This window comes from Citrus sinensis, chromosome 3, assembly GCF_022201045.2.
Source record: "Citrus sinensis cultivar Valencia sweet orange chromosome 3, DVS_A1.0, whole genome shotgun sequence".
Taxonomy (NCBI): Eukaryota; Viridiplantae; Streptophyta; class Magnoliopsida; order Sapindales; family Rutaceae; genus Citrus; species Citrus sinensis.
In genome coordinates, this window is record NC_068558.1 from 25874753 (window position 1) to 25893866 (window position 19114).

At 33.4% G+C, this 19114-nt stretch overlaps 2 protein-coding genes and 1 pseudogene across 2 annotated transcripts in view; 2 read left to right on the forward strand and 1 right to left on the reverse strand.

Annotated features, from left to right (window-relative positions):
* Nucleotides 1–19114, forward strand: part of LOC102619400 (immune-associated nucleotide-binding protein 9-like) — a 43971-nt gene that overhangs the window by 5131 nt on the left and 19726 nt on the right. The window lies entirely within an intron of this gene.
* LOC112498247 (agamous-like MADS-box protein AGL11) lies at nt 213–18644 on the reverse strand (annotated as a pseudogene).
* Nucleotides 3437–7972, forward strand: LOC127901051 (immune-associated nucleotide-binding protein 9-like). Its single transcript, XM_052436945.1, has 6 exons — nt 3437–3564; nt 4108–4362; nt 4452–4729; nt 6152–6316; nt 6405–6539; nt 7509–7972. The coding sequence occupies exons 2-6, from the start codon at nt 4128–4130 to the stop codon at nt 7719–7721; spliced, it is 1026 nt and encodes a 341-aa protein (XP_052292905.1). The 5' UTR covers nt 3437–3564; nt 4108–4127; the 3' UTR covers nt 7722–7972.

Genomic DNA, 19114 nt, shown 5'->3' on the forward strand with positions numbered 1-19114 from the left:
ATTCAAACGGACTAATAGATTAATCCTATGACCTTTCTTTGATTCACACCAAACTTCAACTAGCTCATAGCCTAGATTTATCAAGTACAATATTTATTTATGCATATCTAACACAATCTTTATTTACCTTATACAGAATACAAATCCTTCGACATCATACGGCATCAGTTTTATAGATATTAAGTTTCAGCATAATAACTGGTCTCCCAAGGTCAAGAAGCCAATGATAAGTCAGCATAAGTAATTAGGTTACACATAAACTCATCCAGTTTCATATATTGCTGGTTTCAAGGATAGGTATCAAGTAGCACACACATTCAGTAGATAATGATAGTCTGATCGTAGATCTCATACTGAGATGCCACAAGCTTGATCTCCAGCATCTAGCTTACCTGTAAACGGGGGAAAACATTGATGCACGCGCAACACGAGCTCGTAGAAATGAAATGTGATGGTAGAATTAATAACCCTAGATGGAGTATCTTCTTGTCCGGGTGAGAGTAAGCAGAGCCCCCTCGATAATAGCAGGACCGAAGAAATTCGGAGATGCTAATGCATGGATTGCATTCAGCTCTTGTCCAGTCACCATGTTTGCGTGCTGAAACCTCTCAATTGCTGCCATTTGAGTTTTAGAAACAATGAAATTTCAATAATGTGCTGAAATTTTGGAAGAGGGCGAGAACGAATGCATTATACATACAAAGGACTGATTTGCATACCTTTGATCGGAGACACACGCTTTCATTTTCCAGCTCAATCTCCTATGAAAATGAAAATGTTAAAGAGTTCCATAAAAGCTTGGAAGAAAACGAAAAAGGCTAAATAGGATTTAATAAATTTTAATTATTACCCTTTTCTGGAAGAACTCAATTTCAGCTAGCAGCATTTCATGCTGTTGCACAAAACAGGAAACAGTTAAAGCAACAAATTATTTTCAAAAGTAATATTAATCACATATACTGAACATGCACCGATAATGTTTATGCAACGTATTATTGCAAAACAACAGTGTATTGCTCAAATTCAATGTATACTTGTAATTCCTGCTAATAGTACTTTTTCCATGGGTCACATGTAATGGGAGAAGTTAATTTTTTATTGGGAACTTTATAATCCAATGCTAGCATAAATGATAATTAGTTGGTTTTTTCTTCACCTTTTCATAATAATAGATATTCCTAACAAAGCCTGAATTTATAGCTTAAATTAATGAATTACTTACCTGAGTATTGATCTCAGCAATAGTGCCAGAATTTATTTATTTTATAGCTTAAATTACATACATTTATACACACACATACACACTGAGAACAGAAGGTTATATTCATCAAATTCATCTAAAAATAACTAACCAAATAGCTCATCTTCTTTTCTTTCTGGCTGAATTTCTGCATTTTGTAGATTCTCACAAGGTTTAGCAATAAGCTTCAGGCACTCCAGATAATCCAGGTCTTTATTGTCCACATCAAAACCAAATATAGCTTATTACTACAGTACTTCTAAAAACAACAAGAAGATAAAAAAAATAAAGGTATACTTGTAATTGTTGTGCTTTTTAATTAACTTTGAAATTTATCAACTTAAGTGTACAATAAAGTAAAAGTCACAGCATTGTTGGATCATAAACTTGATCTAAGATGAATAAATTCAAGCCCAACTCATGGAAGATTCCATAAGTAGGTATGATTGGTGAAGTTTGAATTATTGGTGTTAGGTGTGGTTGGTGAAGTAGGTGAGTGGTAGGTTTAATGAATGATGAGGATTTATGTAGTAGTTGAATAAATGAATGGTTGTGATTAATTTGTATCATGTATAAATATCCACTCTTCCCTTTGGTTTAAGCATCAAGTGAAGTAACAAAATCTCTAAGGTGTAGAGAGTGAAAAATAAGAGTTGTAATTGGTGAGGAGTGTTATTGAAGAAATAAAATAGTGTGTTTTTTTGTGTTTTATTTGTAAATTCTCCAACAAGCACTTCAATCCCAAAAGTACCCTATGTTTTTATTTTATTTTATAAATTACCTTTTAAAATGGTGCCTTCACAGCTATCCTTTCTTAAACAAGGCTTGGGAACACGTTGAGATAGAGCATATTCAACAATAGCCTTAAACTAAGCACCTAATCGAGAAGCCAATAACACATATAATTAACCAAACAAAAAGTGCCCTTTTCATTTACAACAACATAAACTCATTCATACCAAATTAGGATTGATAAGTAAAAGCAAAAGGCTAAGCAAAATTATTCTTTTCATTAACAATCAGATGTCCATTCAACAACTTAGCAAACTCAAACGCATCTGCAGGCTTCTTCAATTCTTCATATGCTTGTGAATCCCTTTGATGCTTGTAACTATTAAAAAACTAAAATCCAAGTTAAAATAAAATTAAAAAAAAAAGCCCAAAAGTCAATCAATTATAAAGAATAAAAGAAATTGCAATGTTGCTTATTGCAAAGTTTTAGACGCACGTAACTGTTGTGTTTTTCTTTATAGAGGCATCCGAGCACTCCCAAATGGGAGATTTACACTTGGGAAATGTCGTCATGTGGGCGTTCCTTATGAGGGTAACACGCGTCGGTAACTTAACAGGATTCATATTTCATTGCCCAGGGCAAAGGGCGATTGATATTCCCTATTTCCCTTCGTATTACTTCTGGGGAGTCTAGGGGCCTTGACATATAAAATGACCAAAAAGCCCCTATAAAGTATGAATACGTTAATTTAATAAAGGAGTATCCATAATAATAATAATGTGAGACTATCAGTATTCCTCTATTCAAATCAATATACACTAATTACCTTAGTATTGCTTTTATAATATTCAATAATTTTTTAATAGTATAATTTTATAGTATTATTCTTATTTTTAAATAAATTTTTATTCATATTTATTATAAATTAAATGAATTATATAAATACAAATTAAAATAAAAAATTGAAGTACTAAAAATAAACATATATGTTTCAATATACATAAAAAATTAATTATAAAATATTTTCTTGTACTTTTTGTTATTTTTAAATATTTTTCTTATAACGAATACACATATTGTAGCCCCAAGATAAGTTTTAAAGAAAATAACTCATTTACCCCTCTTTTGTTTTAAATTTTTTGGCAACGAGAGAGTTTTTAAATATTATAAAATTAATAAGAAATAAGTGATATATATTAGTTGCAATAGGAAAAAAATTAACAACCTCCTTAATAATAAAAGTGACAAAATAATGAAAGGCAAAAGAGATAAATTGCATGTTTATTTCCCTTTTAGATTCTTTTCTTCTCAACTTTCTATTTAAACTCTTTTAAATTCTTTTCTTCAAACTCTTTTAGATTCTTTACTTATCAACTTTCTATTGAAACTCTTTTAGATTCTTTTCTTCTCAACTTTCTATTTAAACTCTCTTGCATTCTTTACTTCTCAACTTTTTATTTAAACTTTCTAGTACATTCACTACTCAATTTATAATTTTCATACTTTAAATCCTAAAATTTAGGTCAAGCCTCTTCCCCTTTCTCATCTCTTCATAGGCAAAACAATCTTTTTAGCTCTCCTCTCTTCGCAAGTAAGTAAAATCTTAGTTCATCACATCATCTCATGGTTGTTTTTAATACTTTGCTTTCTCTAAATTTCCCTCGCCTTTTCCTCTCAATCTCAGTTTCAGTTTTTTTTTTCGATTATAGACTTGATTTTTTTTTCTCGTTTTGTAAATTTTATCTGATGTAATGCATAATCACGAGCAGACCCAATTAAGGCCCAGGAGGGCTTCAACCCCTTTTGGGTTATTAATTTTTCTTGTAAATGTATATCCGCACAATTACTTAATTAACTGTGATGTTTAGATTATGTGCTTGATTATATATCAATTCATCATATTGTTATTAAGATTACAAATTTAACTATATTGTCGGGGCCTGAATGATTTTTATTTTAAACATTTTTTTATGAATTTATTCATGTTCGGTTGGATAATATTTAAAGTAATAACGAATATAGGTTTTAATGGTGTGAAATTGTAAGGGTATGGTAACTAAATTTTGTTTCTTATTGTTTAATGATAAAAACTGAATTCAATATGAAGTGGTTTGATATTTTAAATGCATTGCAGGTAAATTGAAATCTTTTTTTATGATGGGAGGAAGAGTGATTGATGTCGATTGGAAGCCTACTTCTCCATCTAATGGGGAGCGCAATTTGGTTTTAGTTGGCCGTACTGGCAATGGTAAAAGTGCGACGGCCAATAGTATTCTCGGAAGAAGAGCCTTCAGGTCGAGGGCTGGCTCGTCTGGGGTTACTAAAACTTGTGAAATGCAGAGAACCATGCTCAAAGATGGCCAAGTTGTTAATGTCATTGATACCCCTGGTAATTTACTAATGGTGGTGCCTAGATATTCCATTCCATGCTTGTTGATGTTGTGGTGGTAAATAGATTGATGTTATGAGACATTGCAGGGCTTTTTGATTCTTCGGCTGGCTCTGAGTTTGTCAGTAAGGAAATTGTCAAATGTATTGGTATGGCCAAGGAAGGGATCCATGCAGTCCTTGTAGTTTTCTCTGTTAGAAACCGTTTTTCTGAAGAGGAAGGAGCTGCAATACACAGTTTGGAGTCCTTGTTCGGGAAAAAATTTTTTGACTATATGATTGTTGTTTTCACTGGAGGGGATGAACTTGAAGATAATGACGAAACATTAGAAGATTATTTGGGCCGTGCGTGTCCAAAGCCTTTAAAGGTTTGTTTCTGAACTGCATGAGTGTTCGATAATTTCATTAGTCATTTTGATCAAGTTGTCTTTGGTTGGTTCTTTTGTGAAGTTTTAGACTCCTTTAAGGTTGGACTATTGGAAGTTTAATATGAATACATGCATGCTGAAAATACTAGTTAGGTTTATAGTAGTCCGGCCATCTTAAAGCTCCATTTTCAATGGTTTTCTTCTGCCATGTGCGATATGGCGGAGAGGTGATTGGTTGGTAATTTTCTGCTGGCATTACTTAATTTTAGTTGTTTGTTAATGTCTTTGAATGAGTCATTCATTCATTTGCTAAACATTTATGCTTTTCTTATTTGTATTCTCTGATTTCATCTGCCATTTAATCTTGGTTCTTATTCTATTAATGTGTGTTCATTTGTTTGTTTCTTAAAATATGTACCTATTTAATTTATATGCTTAAAATTATCCTACTCTTAAGATTTTACAAGTGTGCCAAGGAGGATACGACTTGCTATACAGGTCCATTTTATTACATTGTTTGAATAAATATCAAGTCTAACTTTACAAGATTGAAAATTCTCTTAAAAATTCCCTGTGGATCGTAGCCTCAAAATTGGTGTCTAAAATTTCAATATGAGATATTTTTTCAGTTTCAACATGCAAATCTCCTATATTCAGCATTTACTTGAGGACTTTGGTTCCTAAAACTTTTGAAGTTGAGAAAGATTTATATCAAGTTCCTCTGTTTTACTGCATGCTTGATTTAACCTTTGAGGTACTTGATTTAACCTTTGAGGTGTTGGAAGAAAAATAACAAAAATGAAGATGAAGTGAACTTTGTTTTTTTTTATTGTACTAATTTTTTTTAAGGAATCAAATTGTTTTAATTATAATGCCGCAAAATTAGGTCAATTATGTAGACGCCACAGAAAATATGATCATGTCTTTTGGCAGTTTTGAGCTTTGGTCACTTGAGTTTGTTTATGAGAATAGTACAGTCTTTCATGCTTTGTTCTAGTGAAGAGGCAGCTACTGAGCTGTAGCCACTAATTTTGATTGGGTCAATGCTTTTCACTCGAAAATATGCAATTTGCTTTATTCCTGATCACTTTATTATTATTATTATTATTATTATTATTATTATTATTATTATTATTTCTGTTATATGGAATGCTGATCAGCTTTTAAGATCTTTAAATTTGATGGACATAAGAGGTTAAACCATAAGGAGAATGGAATTGATTATTAAAATTTGATTATGGCTTGCCCTTAAATAGTTTTTGAGGATGCATGATATTAAGTGCTAATGATCACAACAAAAACAAATTTTGTCGGATCAATATCTTCAAACTTTTAGAGACTATAAGTGTTTGATTGGTTTATCAATGCTTACGAAAGGGGCTAACATTTGCTTTATTCCTGATCAATTTTCCATTATTTTAGGAAATCCTTCAACTATGTGATAATAGGTGCGTGCTTTTTGATAACAAGACTAAGGATGCGGCCAAGAGAACTGAGCAGGTTCGGAAGCTTCTTTCTCTTGTTAACTTTGTCATCCTGCAGAATGGTGGGCAGCCATATACAAACGAAATCTTTGCTGAGTTGAAGGTGACTTCATTACTATCGTAATAGACTTCTCTGCTGCTTCTTTCTGAATATGTGATGACAATGTCTCTTCTTCTTTTTTTCTACTCAGAAAGAGGCTACTAAACTCCGTGATACCCAAGTTGAGGTTGATTCTCTCAAGGGATATTCAAAACGAGAAATTTCAGAGCTGAAGGAGCAGATGCACAAATCAAATGAAGATCAACTCAAACGAACTACTGAGATGGTACTTTTTATGCTCCTCATTTTGACATCAAAATATGACATGCATATGTGTTCATTTCTAAGATTCGGTAATCATTTTTAAAACTGTGTAATTAAAAAATGCCTATAAAGCGTGCAGATACCTAGATATTATCATTTCTCAAACTATGTAATGATATTCTAAATCATGAGACTTGGAGGTGGTAAAGATTGCCGCTCTGTCCTTACCCCGAGATTGTTGGAGATTGCCATCTGAAAAGAGGCTTTATCTTGCTAGTTGATGGGGACAAATCTGTTATTATCTGTTCACTGATTGTGTTTTGAAGGCTGTACCATGTTGTTCTTACCTTGAATATTGTTTGACTGCCCTGTGCTGTTTTGTTTCTTGATGAAATTAAGTGTGTTACTCTATGTTGGTAGCTGTAGGTGGTTTACTCATCATGACTTGCTCTTAAGAATGGATTCTGCACTTGTTTAGTGATCAATAATAAGAACATTTCTTGTAATACTTTGGATCCTGTTTTGTTACTAGGAATTCTGCACTCCTGAGTCTGTGGGAACAATTGAAATGTTATAAGCAAGTTATGTCACATTCTATTTTGGAGTTGCTGTAACATTCTGTGCAATGACTATATTTCTTGGGTGCTAAGAAGTTTTACACTCCACATTCCTGGAGTGTGGCAAAATGAAAAAGTTAGTAGATTCTTTAATATTTTATATTTTGGGTTTATTTGTTTATTTTTTTAACCTTTTGTTTCTACCATTTATCGATGATTGAGGGAGTGGAATTGATTGAAGTAAGAAAGTTTTGCCAAGTATGGTGAACTTAGCAACTCCCTTTGCAATTGGATTAAACTAAATTAACACTTAAGAATTTTCTTCTCTTAAGTTGGAGTTTTATATTACCACTACCCAATCTTTTTTTGTATTATGCAGCAACTCCAGGGCTTAGTGGCATGTTTTCTGGCTGATATTGATGCTTTTTTGATAGGTTGAGTCTAAGCTCAAAGAGACAACAACTAGGCTCGAACAGCAATTGGCAGAGGAGCATCTTGCTCGATTAAAGGCAGAAGGGGCTGCACAATTAGCTCAAATGAAGTCAAATGAAGAAATTTTTAAGCTTAGAGAGAAACTTGAAAGATCTCAGAGGGAGACTCAGGAGCTCCGTAACCGAGTTCCGCAACCGCCGTGTCCCATTCTTTGACCTAGTCACCTGCAGGTTCTCTGTGCCATTGGCGTGAAAATCACCTAAAGTATATTTTTTCTGTCTCCTCTTCCTTTTCAGATAATATTTGAACTTCATACCGCATTTATTCTGAGTGTTTTACTACAGTCAAGAAGCTTATAGCCTGTATTATGTAAATGTTCACTGTCCAGTCTCGAGTACGGTCTTAAGATAGTATTATATGGAAAAACTATATTGACATCAAATGAAGTTTCTTTTATGGAGCCGTCTTGAATCTTTTCTTACACGGTGAATCCAAAGAGATGTGATTCCTTTTCTCCTCATTGAGCTCTTAACGAACGCTATATTGTTTTCACATTTGTAGCAGACACAACCCAAGATATGCCCTTCTAACAATCATGACTTTCGCAAAAATTTCAAACAGACTAATAGAGTAATCCTAATGTCCAAGAGACTTGCAATAAACCACCAAACTTATGACCCTTCTTTGATTCACGCCAAACTTCAACTAGCTCCATAGCCTAGACTTATCAAGTACAGTATTTATTTATACATATATGACACAATCTGTATTTAATTTATAGGTAATGAAAATCCTTCAACATCATCCAGCATCAGTTATATAGATATTAAGTTTAGCGTAGCAACTGGTCCCCCAAAGAGAAGCAGCCAGTTTTAATTCAGCGTAAGTAATTAGGTTACACATAAACTGATCCAGTTTCATATATTGCTGGTTTCAAAAATAGGTATCAAGTAGCAAACAAATTCATTAGATAATCATAGTTTGAACATAGATCTCGTGCTGAGATGCCATAAGCTTGATCTCCAGTGTCTAGCTTACCTACAAATGGGAGAAAATGTTGATGCACGTGCAACACGAGCACGTAGAAATGAGATGTGATAGAAGAATTATTTACCCGAGATGGAGTATCTTCTTGTCCGGTTGACAGTAAGCGGTGCCACCACCCTCGATGATAGCAGGACTGAAGAAATTCCGAGAAGCTAATGCATGGATTGTGTTTGAAAGTTAAATTTGCAACTGTAAAATGTGTTTGGGAACTAAGAAAATGAAAAGAATATTCTAAAGTTTTATTTCATTTCAATTCTCGATAACAATCACAAGTGAATCTACATTAGTTTATATACTAAGCTAAGATAAGAGAGCTAAACTAATTAAGTTGAGCTAAACTAATTAAGCTTAACTACAAAACAGAATGAAAAGCATGCTACAACAAACTTCACTACTAGAAAAATGGGCTTTACTGATACTAAATTAGTGTTAGTAATTACTTTTCCTGACACTTGTTAATTGTGTCAATAATGCTCCAGCCAAAACACACTGACACTGAAAATTAGTGTCAGTGATTTTTGTGTCAATAATTTTTGTCACAATAGTATCACTAAAATAATGACACGATGGTATCAGTGTTTGATGATATTATTTACATGTCAATGATTAATGTGACTACAGTATCAGGAGCACATTAATTCATTAACGTAAAATATTATTAATGTCATTTTAAAATATTTAGTGTCAGTATTTATTGATGTTATGCTGCTTTTGTTAATAGTATATTTTTATTTTAATTATATTTTTTTTCTACAATCAAAAGAAAACTCAAAATATATTAAATATACCAAATCTCACAGCACAATTCACATAACAAACATTCCAAATACATAATTTAAATTAATGTAATTCAACTACACCACTGTTTGGAAAAGAAAAACATAAGTATCAAATTAAGCTTTCGACAAGTTCTAGACAATAAAGTACTAAATTAAGTTTCAACAAACATTAACGGACAAAAAGAAGCACAAGAGTGTCAATAAATATCCATATGTGGCTTCATTTTTTTCCCACCTACAAGTACATAAAATCAATTAGTACACAACAAATAATAAATCTTGGATATTTGGAAGAAAAAATCATCATAAATTACTCATATATTACCTTGTGATTTTGGGCTATAATTAACTTGGCAACATATGTAGCCCATTGATTATGAAGTCGCAAAAGCTCTTTCATGACATACAAGCAACAATATTGTAACATATCCCCACTAATAACAACCTCGCAATTAATCCATATAATTGTTTTGTACATCTCATGGTTATTCACATAATCTCTCCAACAATACGCAGTGTGCCAATCATTAAATGTTCATCAGTTAATTAATATAGAGAGAGACAAAAATTTTTAAAAAGAATCTAGCTACCACTTTTTTTATCGCTGTCATTAACCTCTCTTAAATCGTAAGTGAGTGATGTGCAGTAAGACGGGCCTTAGTGGCTTTTAATAAGTCGAGCTAATTCATAAGTGAAGTAACTAATAAAAATTAAGACTTAAAATAAAAAAAAATGTCTTCATATTCTTTAATGGCCTTATAAGTTTTTTTGTTTTTCATGTTTGGTCAATGAAGAGAGTGGGATTCTGGTGGTTGTGTGAGCCACTAGATTTGCCATGCTGGTGATCATGGAGTTCTAATTTTTGGCTATTAGGTTGAAGCAAACAAATATTTAGGCTTAAGTACAGTGACAATTTGACACAACTATCAACGAAGTTTTGCATGCAAAACGCAACTTTTAAAATGAAGAAATGAGAATAATGTCAAATAAAAAAAGAATAATTGAATAATTCTATTTAAGTATTTAACCATTCAACTTTTTATATGAACACAAGTTTAGCACTCACGCACTAATAAATTTTGGCTGTGAAAACTATTTAGTTGGAGTAGAGATACAAACATGCAAAATTTGTAAGCTCATGTTTATTTGACATATATTTCTCAAATAAAGAATGATGCAGAAGCAAATCCTTTAATAATTGTAAAGGCATATCATTTAAACAAACAAGAAAACTGCATACCATGATGCACCCCTTTCAAAGTGTAAGCTGGTCAGCGCAAACCACTTTCAAAGTGTAAGATAGTCCGCACAAACCACTGAGTGCCCAAATTCGCAGAAGAAGCAGGTCTACAAGTTGACAAAACCAGCAACCTCAGTCAAAATTATGATACCAATGCACGCAGTTAGAGGTATGATCATAGTTATCAAAAATAAAGATATGCTCTTCCGGCTACATAGGGGAAAAGAAAAGCATTAAGTGTATTATACTTCTTCCAGCCACTTAAACATGAGGTTTGATTTCTGAAGGTAATCAATGATTACTATTAAACTAATCGCATAGTTAATTATTTCTTTGCTGCCCAAAAGGTTGTTTCCCTAATACTCCTAGCAGTATCCTGGCTGAAGATTTCATTTCTCAAATAATTTTATATGCAGTAGAGTTGGCTTAACCAACTTCTCATCCAGTGAGGAGAAAAAAAGAAGAAAAAAGCAGTCTAATTTTACTGCTATCCATAGCACTCCACTTAACTTTATGAGAATCTCATTCTAGTTAATTGAATCATGAAGAAGAGTAATTATATTACAGCGAATGGTAAGGGCACTGCCCTGCTTAGTTTCCAGTGTAATGTACAGATTCCAAAAACATCTCTTTCTCTGAGCTATTTTCTCAGCAACCAAACAACATCTCTGTTTTCTTTCATATGCAAAGAGATAAAATGGATCAATTTAAATGAAGAAAGAACAAAAAGTCTTAACATACCACCCAGATAAGCAATTTATTCGGGGCCAAAGGATTCAATGTATGGTATCTGACAAAGGTTGTTTGCCTTGTATTGTCAACTCTCTTGCAATTTCTATTCCAGAAAAAAAATCAGCTGCTCATTTATGATAAAAACAAAATTTAAAATAAAATCAATAGATCTAAAATCAATTGTGGCTTTAAGGAACCTAAAGCCACAATGTTAATTGATCTTAAAAGTTTGTTATAAAATCATATGTAGAAGCAGTTAGTTTCAGTAAGAAGTACATGACATTTAGTAGAGCAATTTTAAAGAATTCTCTATACAAAACAAAAAAGGCATGGATACCCGTTGATTTCTCTTACTGGTCACAGGACACTTAGGTCCATTATCTCTTTTCTTCATGCTCTATTTATCCATTTAAGGTTACCTTAAACAGAGATTGTGGTGGTATAGCAGCGACGACGGAGATTGAGGCAGTGCGACAGTGACGGAGCGGCTGACAGAGGCTGAGAAGTTATTACCGGTGACGAACGGCTAAGTATTGATGATAACTGGAAGTAGTTACGGCCTATTGGTGATGATCGCAGTGGATTAGTTACCGGTGACGGTCAAAAATCATAAGTTACGACAGTGGGTTTCCAACTTTGGTGCACGAGCTATGATAGGAGATGACGACAACAAAAGAGACAAAAATATAGAGAACAGACTTTGGTGCATCGGAGATGACGGCAGTGGCTAGTCGAGAGTGGTGATGAAAGTGGCGAAAGAGATTTTGGGTATGTCGGCGGCGTGGTAGTGATTTGTTTTGTTTTCGATTGACAATATGATGAAATGAGGGAAAGAGATTAGGGATTTTACTTTTGCTATTATATTTTTGTTTTTAATTTTTTTAAAAAATACTTGTATCTTGAATCTGTAGGTCATGTGGTCTTTGGTTCAAATGTAAAAACTTTAAATTTTAAAAGTCTTTGGTTCGAGTCGGAAGATTTACAAATCATAGTAATTTTTTTTTTAACCTCTGATACTTCAGTGCCAGTGGTTTTTGATACTTAATTTACTGACACACTGATATCAGTAATTTGTGATACTTATTTGTTAAAAGCGGAAAATGGTGCATATGCATACAATTACTGATACTTTTTACAAAATGTCAGAAACTAAGTGTCAGTAAAGGTCATTTTTGTAGTAGTGCTTGCTGAGCTGGCAAAGCTTCTGCTTTGATTCACACGTGCTAACTGAGCTGCTCCTTTGACTGCAGCATGAGCTTCCTTAACATCCCCCCTCAAACTCAAGGGGCATGTTTGCACATTGAGTTTGGCTCGAGAATAATTGAAATGAATAAAAGTGAGGGGCTTAGTCAAGATGTCTGCAATCTGCTCTTCACTGGGAATGTATCTGATTTCCAGTTCTTTCGCTAAGACTTTATCTCTAATGAAGTGCATGTCTAGTTCAATATGTTTTGTTCTTGAATGATAGAAAAGATTCTTAGCTTGTTCTATTGCACTGACATTATCACACCAGATCGTGGGAAGAGAAAAACATTCAATGCCAAGTTCACCAAATAATGATTGAATCCATGAGATTTCTGCACTTGCAGCTGCAAGGGCTCTGTACTCACTCTCTGCACTGGACCTAGCAACCACTGACTGTTTCTTGGATGACCAAGAGATCAAGTTACTTCCAAAATAAATGCAATAAGCACCTGTTGATTTCCTATCGTCAATGTCACAAGCTCAATCTGCATCAGTGTAACCTGAGAGCTTCATTTCTCCTTCTGTTGAAAACTTTAAACCATAATCTTCAGTCTCTTTTAGATACCTAAGAACTCTTTTGCAGGCAATGATATGTTGAAGTGTAGGAGCTAACACATACTGGCTTAGCTTGTGTACTGCATAAGCTATTTCTAGTCTTGTTAGAACTAACTACTGTAACCCTCCAACAAGACTTCTGTAACTAGTAGGATCTTCAACATACTGACCTAAATTACCCTTAGCTTCTTTATGAAGCTTTACTCCTGTCACCATTGGAGTGTCACACCTTTTACACTCTAACATATCAGCTTTACTCAACAAATCCCTGATATATTTTCTCTGAGACAGTAAATGTCCTCCGCAACATAAGAAACTTCGATACCAAGAAAATATGACAGTTTCCCCAAGTCATTCAGAGTAAACACTTTACTAAATTCCAAGATAAATTGCTCCAATTCAGCACTATTAGGACCTATGATCAATATATCATCAACATATATCAAAACAAAGATTATTGAGCCCTGCTTTCCTTTACAGAACAAGGATGTATCAGCTCTTGATTTTCTGAATCCCCACTTGGTAAGTAGACTATCTCTCAGCTTATCATACTAAGCTCTTGGAGCTTGTTTTAAACCATATAAAGCCTTCTTTAATTTGCATACATAGCTAGGCTTCTGCAGATCAATAAACCTCTCAGGTTGACACATATAAACATCTTCAGTCAACTCCCCATTTAAAAATGCATTACTTACATCCACTTGTCTAATTTTCCATTTATGCATTGCAGTTAAACTCAACATAATTCTCACTGTAGAAGATTTCACAACAGGACTGAATGTTTCAAAGTAATCCACACCCTCTGTTTGTTGAAAACCTTTTGCCACTAACCGAGCTTTATACTTAGTTATGCTTCCATCACTGTTTTGTTTAACTCTAAACACCCACTTGTTGCCTACAACTTTGTGTTAAGTTGAAGATAGAACTAATGACCAAGTCTGATTTCTGATTAAAGCTTCATACTCATCTCTCATGGCTTGATGCTAGTTCTGATCACTGAGAGCTTCTTGAACTGTATTAGGTTCTTTATTAACTAAAGCTGCTGTATATAATTTTGGTTTAAAGATACCAGATTTGGATCTGGTAATCATTTTGTGAGAAGGTTTCTGAGTCAAACTTGTGTTTAAGGCATCAGGAATATGTTAAGATGGTGATTGTTGAATGGTAATTTGTGGTTCAAATTGTGGCTGAATTGATTCTAAATTTTGAGAAGATATGTGAGGTGATGAAGATTCTGTCAAAGAATGATTAGGTATCTCATGATGTAAAATGTTTGTATGTAAAGATGATGAAGATACCTGTTCATTTCTTGCTGAGTTTGCTGAGAAATTTTCTTCAAGACTGCTATCAGATGTAGAAAGTGTTGATAAATGAAAAATCTGTTGCTGAGTAAAGGATGACACTGGAATCTCATATGAGAATATGTTTTCAAAAGAAGAAAAGGTGTTGTTGGTTAAGTAAGGAAATATAGTTTCATAAAAAACCACATGTCTAAGCATGTGAACCTTTCCTGAACTTATCAAACATTTGTAACCTTTATGAGATGGGTTGTATCCAATAAAGATGCACTTTCTTGTATGAAAATCAAACTTATGCTTGTTAAAATCCCTCAAATATGGATAACAAAGGCAACCAAAACATTTTAAGAAGCTGTAATTTGGTTTGTGTTTGAATAATTTTTCATAAGGAGACAAACTTTAGCATATGGGTAGGCAATCTATTTATATGATAAACTGCAGTGTGAATAGCATCCCACTAAAATCTAAAGGGCATATTAGCTTGAGCTAATAATGTCAATCCCAATTCTACTGTACGTCTATGCTTCCTCTCAACCAAACCATTTTGGTGGTGAGTATATGGACATGAATGTCGAAATATGATCCCATTTTGATTTAAGAAATCAGTGAACACTCTATATTCCACCCCCCCCCCAGTCAGATTGCAACATCTTGACTTTAGTACTGAACTGGTTTTCTACTTGGAGTTTAAAGAGTTTAAAGATTGCAAAAGCATCTGACTTAAGCTTGAGAGGATAAACCCAAGTGTATCTACTGTAGTCATCCACAAAACTAATATAATATTTGTATCCACCCTTAGAAACAGTAGGTGAAGGCCCCCAAATATCAATATATATCAGTTCCAGTACTTGTGTACTTTTAGTTTCAGTGATGGAAAAATGTTGTTTATGAGTCTTTCCTAATTGACAAGCATCACATAGAGAAGATGAAATAGCTTTAGAAGAGACTTTAAATTGCTTACAAGACTTAAGCAAAAGCATTAAAATTGCTGAATTTGGATGACCAAACCTTCTATGCAATAAGGTCAGATCATCAGGTTTTTTATTACAATCATTTGAAAATGAGTTATTACAAGTTGTAGTAAAAGCACTACAATTTTGATGAATAGAAGACACATTTGAGACTGACAGTATAGAGACTGGTTTATTTATCTGAGATTGTGATAGATGAGATGCAGGTGATAAAGACAGAGGCTTAGGTTTCAATAGCAGATTGTAGAGACCTTTCTCAGCAAGGCTCTGCAGAAGAACTTGTCCCTTCATGTCCTTTACAAAAAAAATATTTCCACAGAATTCAACAGAGAGAGAATTATCAGAGGTGAGTTTAGAAATACTTAACAAATTTTTAGTGATTGAAGGAACAAACAACATGTCTTTAAGTGTTATAACATGATGTAAAGAATGACAGTTTGAAGCTCTAAATGACAGGAAAGCATGTCCAACATGAGAGATAGATAGTCCTTTACCATTACCAATGATGAGCTGATCATTACCTTTATACTCCTCTCTGAGCTGCAGATTTTCCATATTATTTGTTAAGTGGTGAGTGGCTCCACTATCCAAATACCAACCATCATCAGCAACTCCTTCAAAATTTACCATATACACAGCTCCAGAATTGTAAGAATCAACTCCAGGATAAAGATAAGCTCCAGAAGTGGGATGAAAATTTTGTGGCATATAATTGAAACCATCATATTCTTCACAGCTGGGATGTGAGTTGAAACTATCAAAGTTAGCAAAGTATACAGATCTTGGTCCTTTTCCCTTACTAAAATTTCTTGAAGTAGGAGTATAGTCTTCTATAAATCTATGCCAGCAGATGTCAGCTGTATGACCAATTTTGAAACAGATCTGACAATTAGTTTCTTCTATGGTTCCAGTAGATCTTGTTGATCCATTCATTCCAACAAATCCATTTCTAGTGAATGGAATCATATTTCTTGGTGGTTGAGAGGAAAAATTATGAGCAGTATTTTGACCAGAAAATTGTCCTCTGCCATTTCCACTCCTGAAGCTTCCATTAAACATTCTTTGTGGACCAAAATTTCCTCTTCCAAAACCATGAGTTCTACTACCAATATTACCAAAACTACCACAAACATATCCACCTCTTCTGAAATTACCTCTAGCTTGACCATAGAAAGCTCTAGGATAACATGTATTAGCATAGGCATAGTTTGCATTAAACATATTCTTATCATCCTGTTCTTGTTCAAGTCTGGTTTCATGTGTTAACAACAATGCATAAGCATCATCAAATTCCATTTTAGAACCAGTTATGAAAGTTGCTATATCACGATAGCCTGATCCTAATCCATTTAACATTGTTAACATCATATCTTTCTCTGTTATTGGACTACCAGCACTAGCAAGTGTATCAGCTATAGATTTCATCTTAATACAGTAATCTTCAATTCTTAATGCCTCTTTCTTTATTATATTCAACTCATATCTAAGCTGAAGTACTCTAACTTCAGATTGAACTCCAAACTTCTTCTTTGAGGTTCTCCATGCATCAAACGAGCTTACACAATTAATAACAAGACTAAGATTACCTTAATTAATTGCTGATAACAGCCATCCAAGTAAGGTTTGATCCTGTGATCTCCAATTTTGATATTTTGGATTATCGATTTCTTGAGCAGATCCATCAGCTCAAGGGAGTAGTAATTTTTCTTCTGGTGCTGGTTTGGTTCCATCTATGAAGCCTTCCAATCGATTTCCTCTGATCGATGCTAGCACTTGTGATCGCCAAAGCAGATAATTGGATCTATCTAACTTGATCGGAGTGTTAAATGAGAAATTGATCTGACTTATATTTGCTGCGATTATATTTATGGAATTCATTTGTTGATTACTAGAGCTTGCTCTGTTTGGCTCTGATACCATGTTTGAAAGTTAAATTTGCAACTGTAAAATGTATTTGGGAACTAAGAAAATGAAAAGAATATTCTGAAGTTTTATTTCATTTCAATTCTCGATAACAATCACAAGTGAATCTACATTAGTTTATATACTAAGCTAAGATAAGAGAGCTAAACTAATTAAGTAAGCTTAACTACAAAACAGAATGAAAAGCATGCTACAACAAACTTGCTGAGCTGGCAAAGCTTCTTAACAGACTCTGCTGATTTCTGTTTTGATTCACACGTGCTAATTGAGCTGCTCCTTTTACTGCAGCATGAGCTTCCTTAACAGATTGCATTCAGCTCTTGCCCAGTCACCATGTTTGCTTGCTAAAACCTTTCTATTTCTGCTATCTGAGTTCAGAAACCATGAAATTTTAATAACGTTCAGAAATTTTGGGAGAGGGTGAGACAAATGCATTATACATACGAAGGACTGATTAGCATACCTTTGATCGGAGACACACACTTTCATTGTCTAGCTCAATCTCCTATGAAAATGAAAATGTTGAATAGTTTCATAAAAGCTTGGAAGAAAATGAAAAAGGCTAAACAAAATTTAAATAAATTTTAATTATTACCCTTTTTCTACAAGAACTCAATTTTAGCTAGCAGCATTTCATGCTGTTGCATAAAACAAGAAACACACAAAGCAACAAATTATTTACAAAATGACATAAATTACATGTACTAAACCTATAACGATAATGTTTATGCAACGTATTATTGCAAAACAATGGTGTATTGTTCAAATTCAATTATTATTTTTTGTTGATTTCATGCCTTCTTTGACCTGATCCTAGTGATGCCTCGCTCAAGCCTGTTCTCCAGTTACTTAAGCTCCTTTACAGTTAAAGAACTCAGAGAATCACCCATCAAATGCGTATATGAAGAGTCAAGAGTGAGATAACCAATTGAAATTGTATATTTTGGCATAATTAATTAATAACTACGCTTAATATGAAAATGATTGTTGATGAAATAATTGAAAATACCTGTTAGAATTCTGTAACATTTGAATTTGCTGCCGCAGCTTTGCTGATTTCTGCTGATAGTACTGTTTCCATGGGTCACATGTAATGGGAGAAGTTAAATGTTTTTTGGGAACTTTATATTTCAATGCTAGCTATGTGATAACAAATGGTAATTAGTTAGTTTTTTTTTTTCATTTTTTTCACCTTTTCATAATAATATATACCTGAATTTATAGCTTAAATTAATGAATTACTTACCTGAGCATTGATCTCAGTAACAGTGCCAGAATTTGAATTATCCGAACATGCCTTCTTGTACCTATCAATGGTTGACCTTATGCTGCTACGTGCATAACACATAAATTTCTAATTATTTAGCATAATTTTTTTTTGAAAAAAAAAGGAATAAGAACAGAGGAAGCTGAACTTTAATAAACAATTTTGTTTCTTTATTAAATATCATTTATGCTGTCCCATTAATTTTCATGATCCTTCAGCCTTCAGCTACATGCATAAAAAAAAATAGACATAAAAAGAAAGACATACTAAATAAGATTTATATAAAAATGTTTTTAACTTATTTTCAATTCTTCATTCTCAGGGAGGACATTGGAATAAGTTTACTAAACCTAGCTACCCTCTACATCAAGCTAGTTCATTAAGTCCAAGTTCAAAGTGGCATTTCTTTACTCTCTAATTTGAGAGAATTTTATCCCCACAAGCCAATTGAATATTGAGATGAGAACTAAACTAATAGGTGCTTCTTGATATACGTATCAAGTTAACATTTCAAGTTCTACGCCTAATATTTCAATTGTAAGTTTAATGTG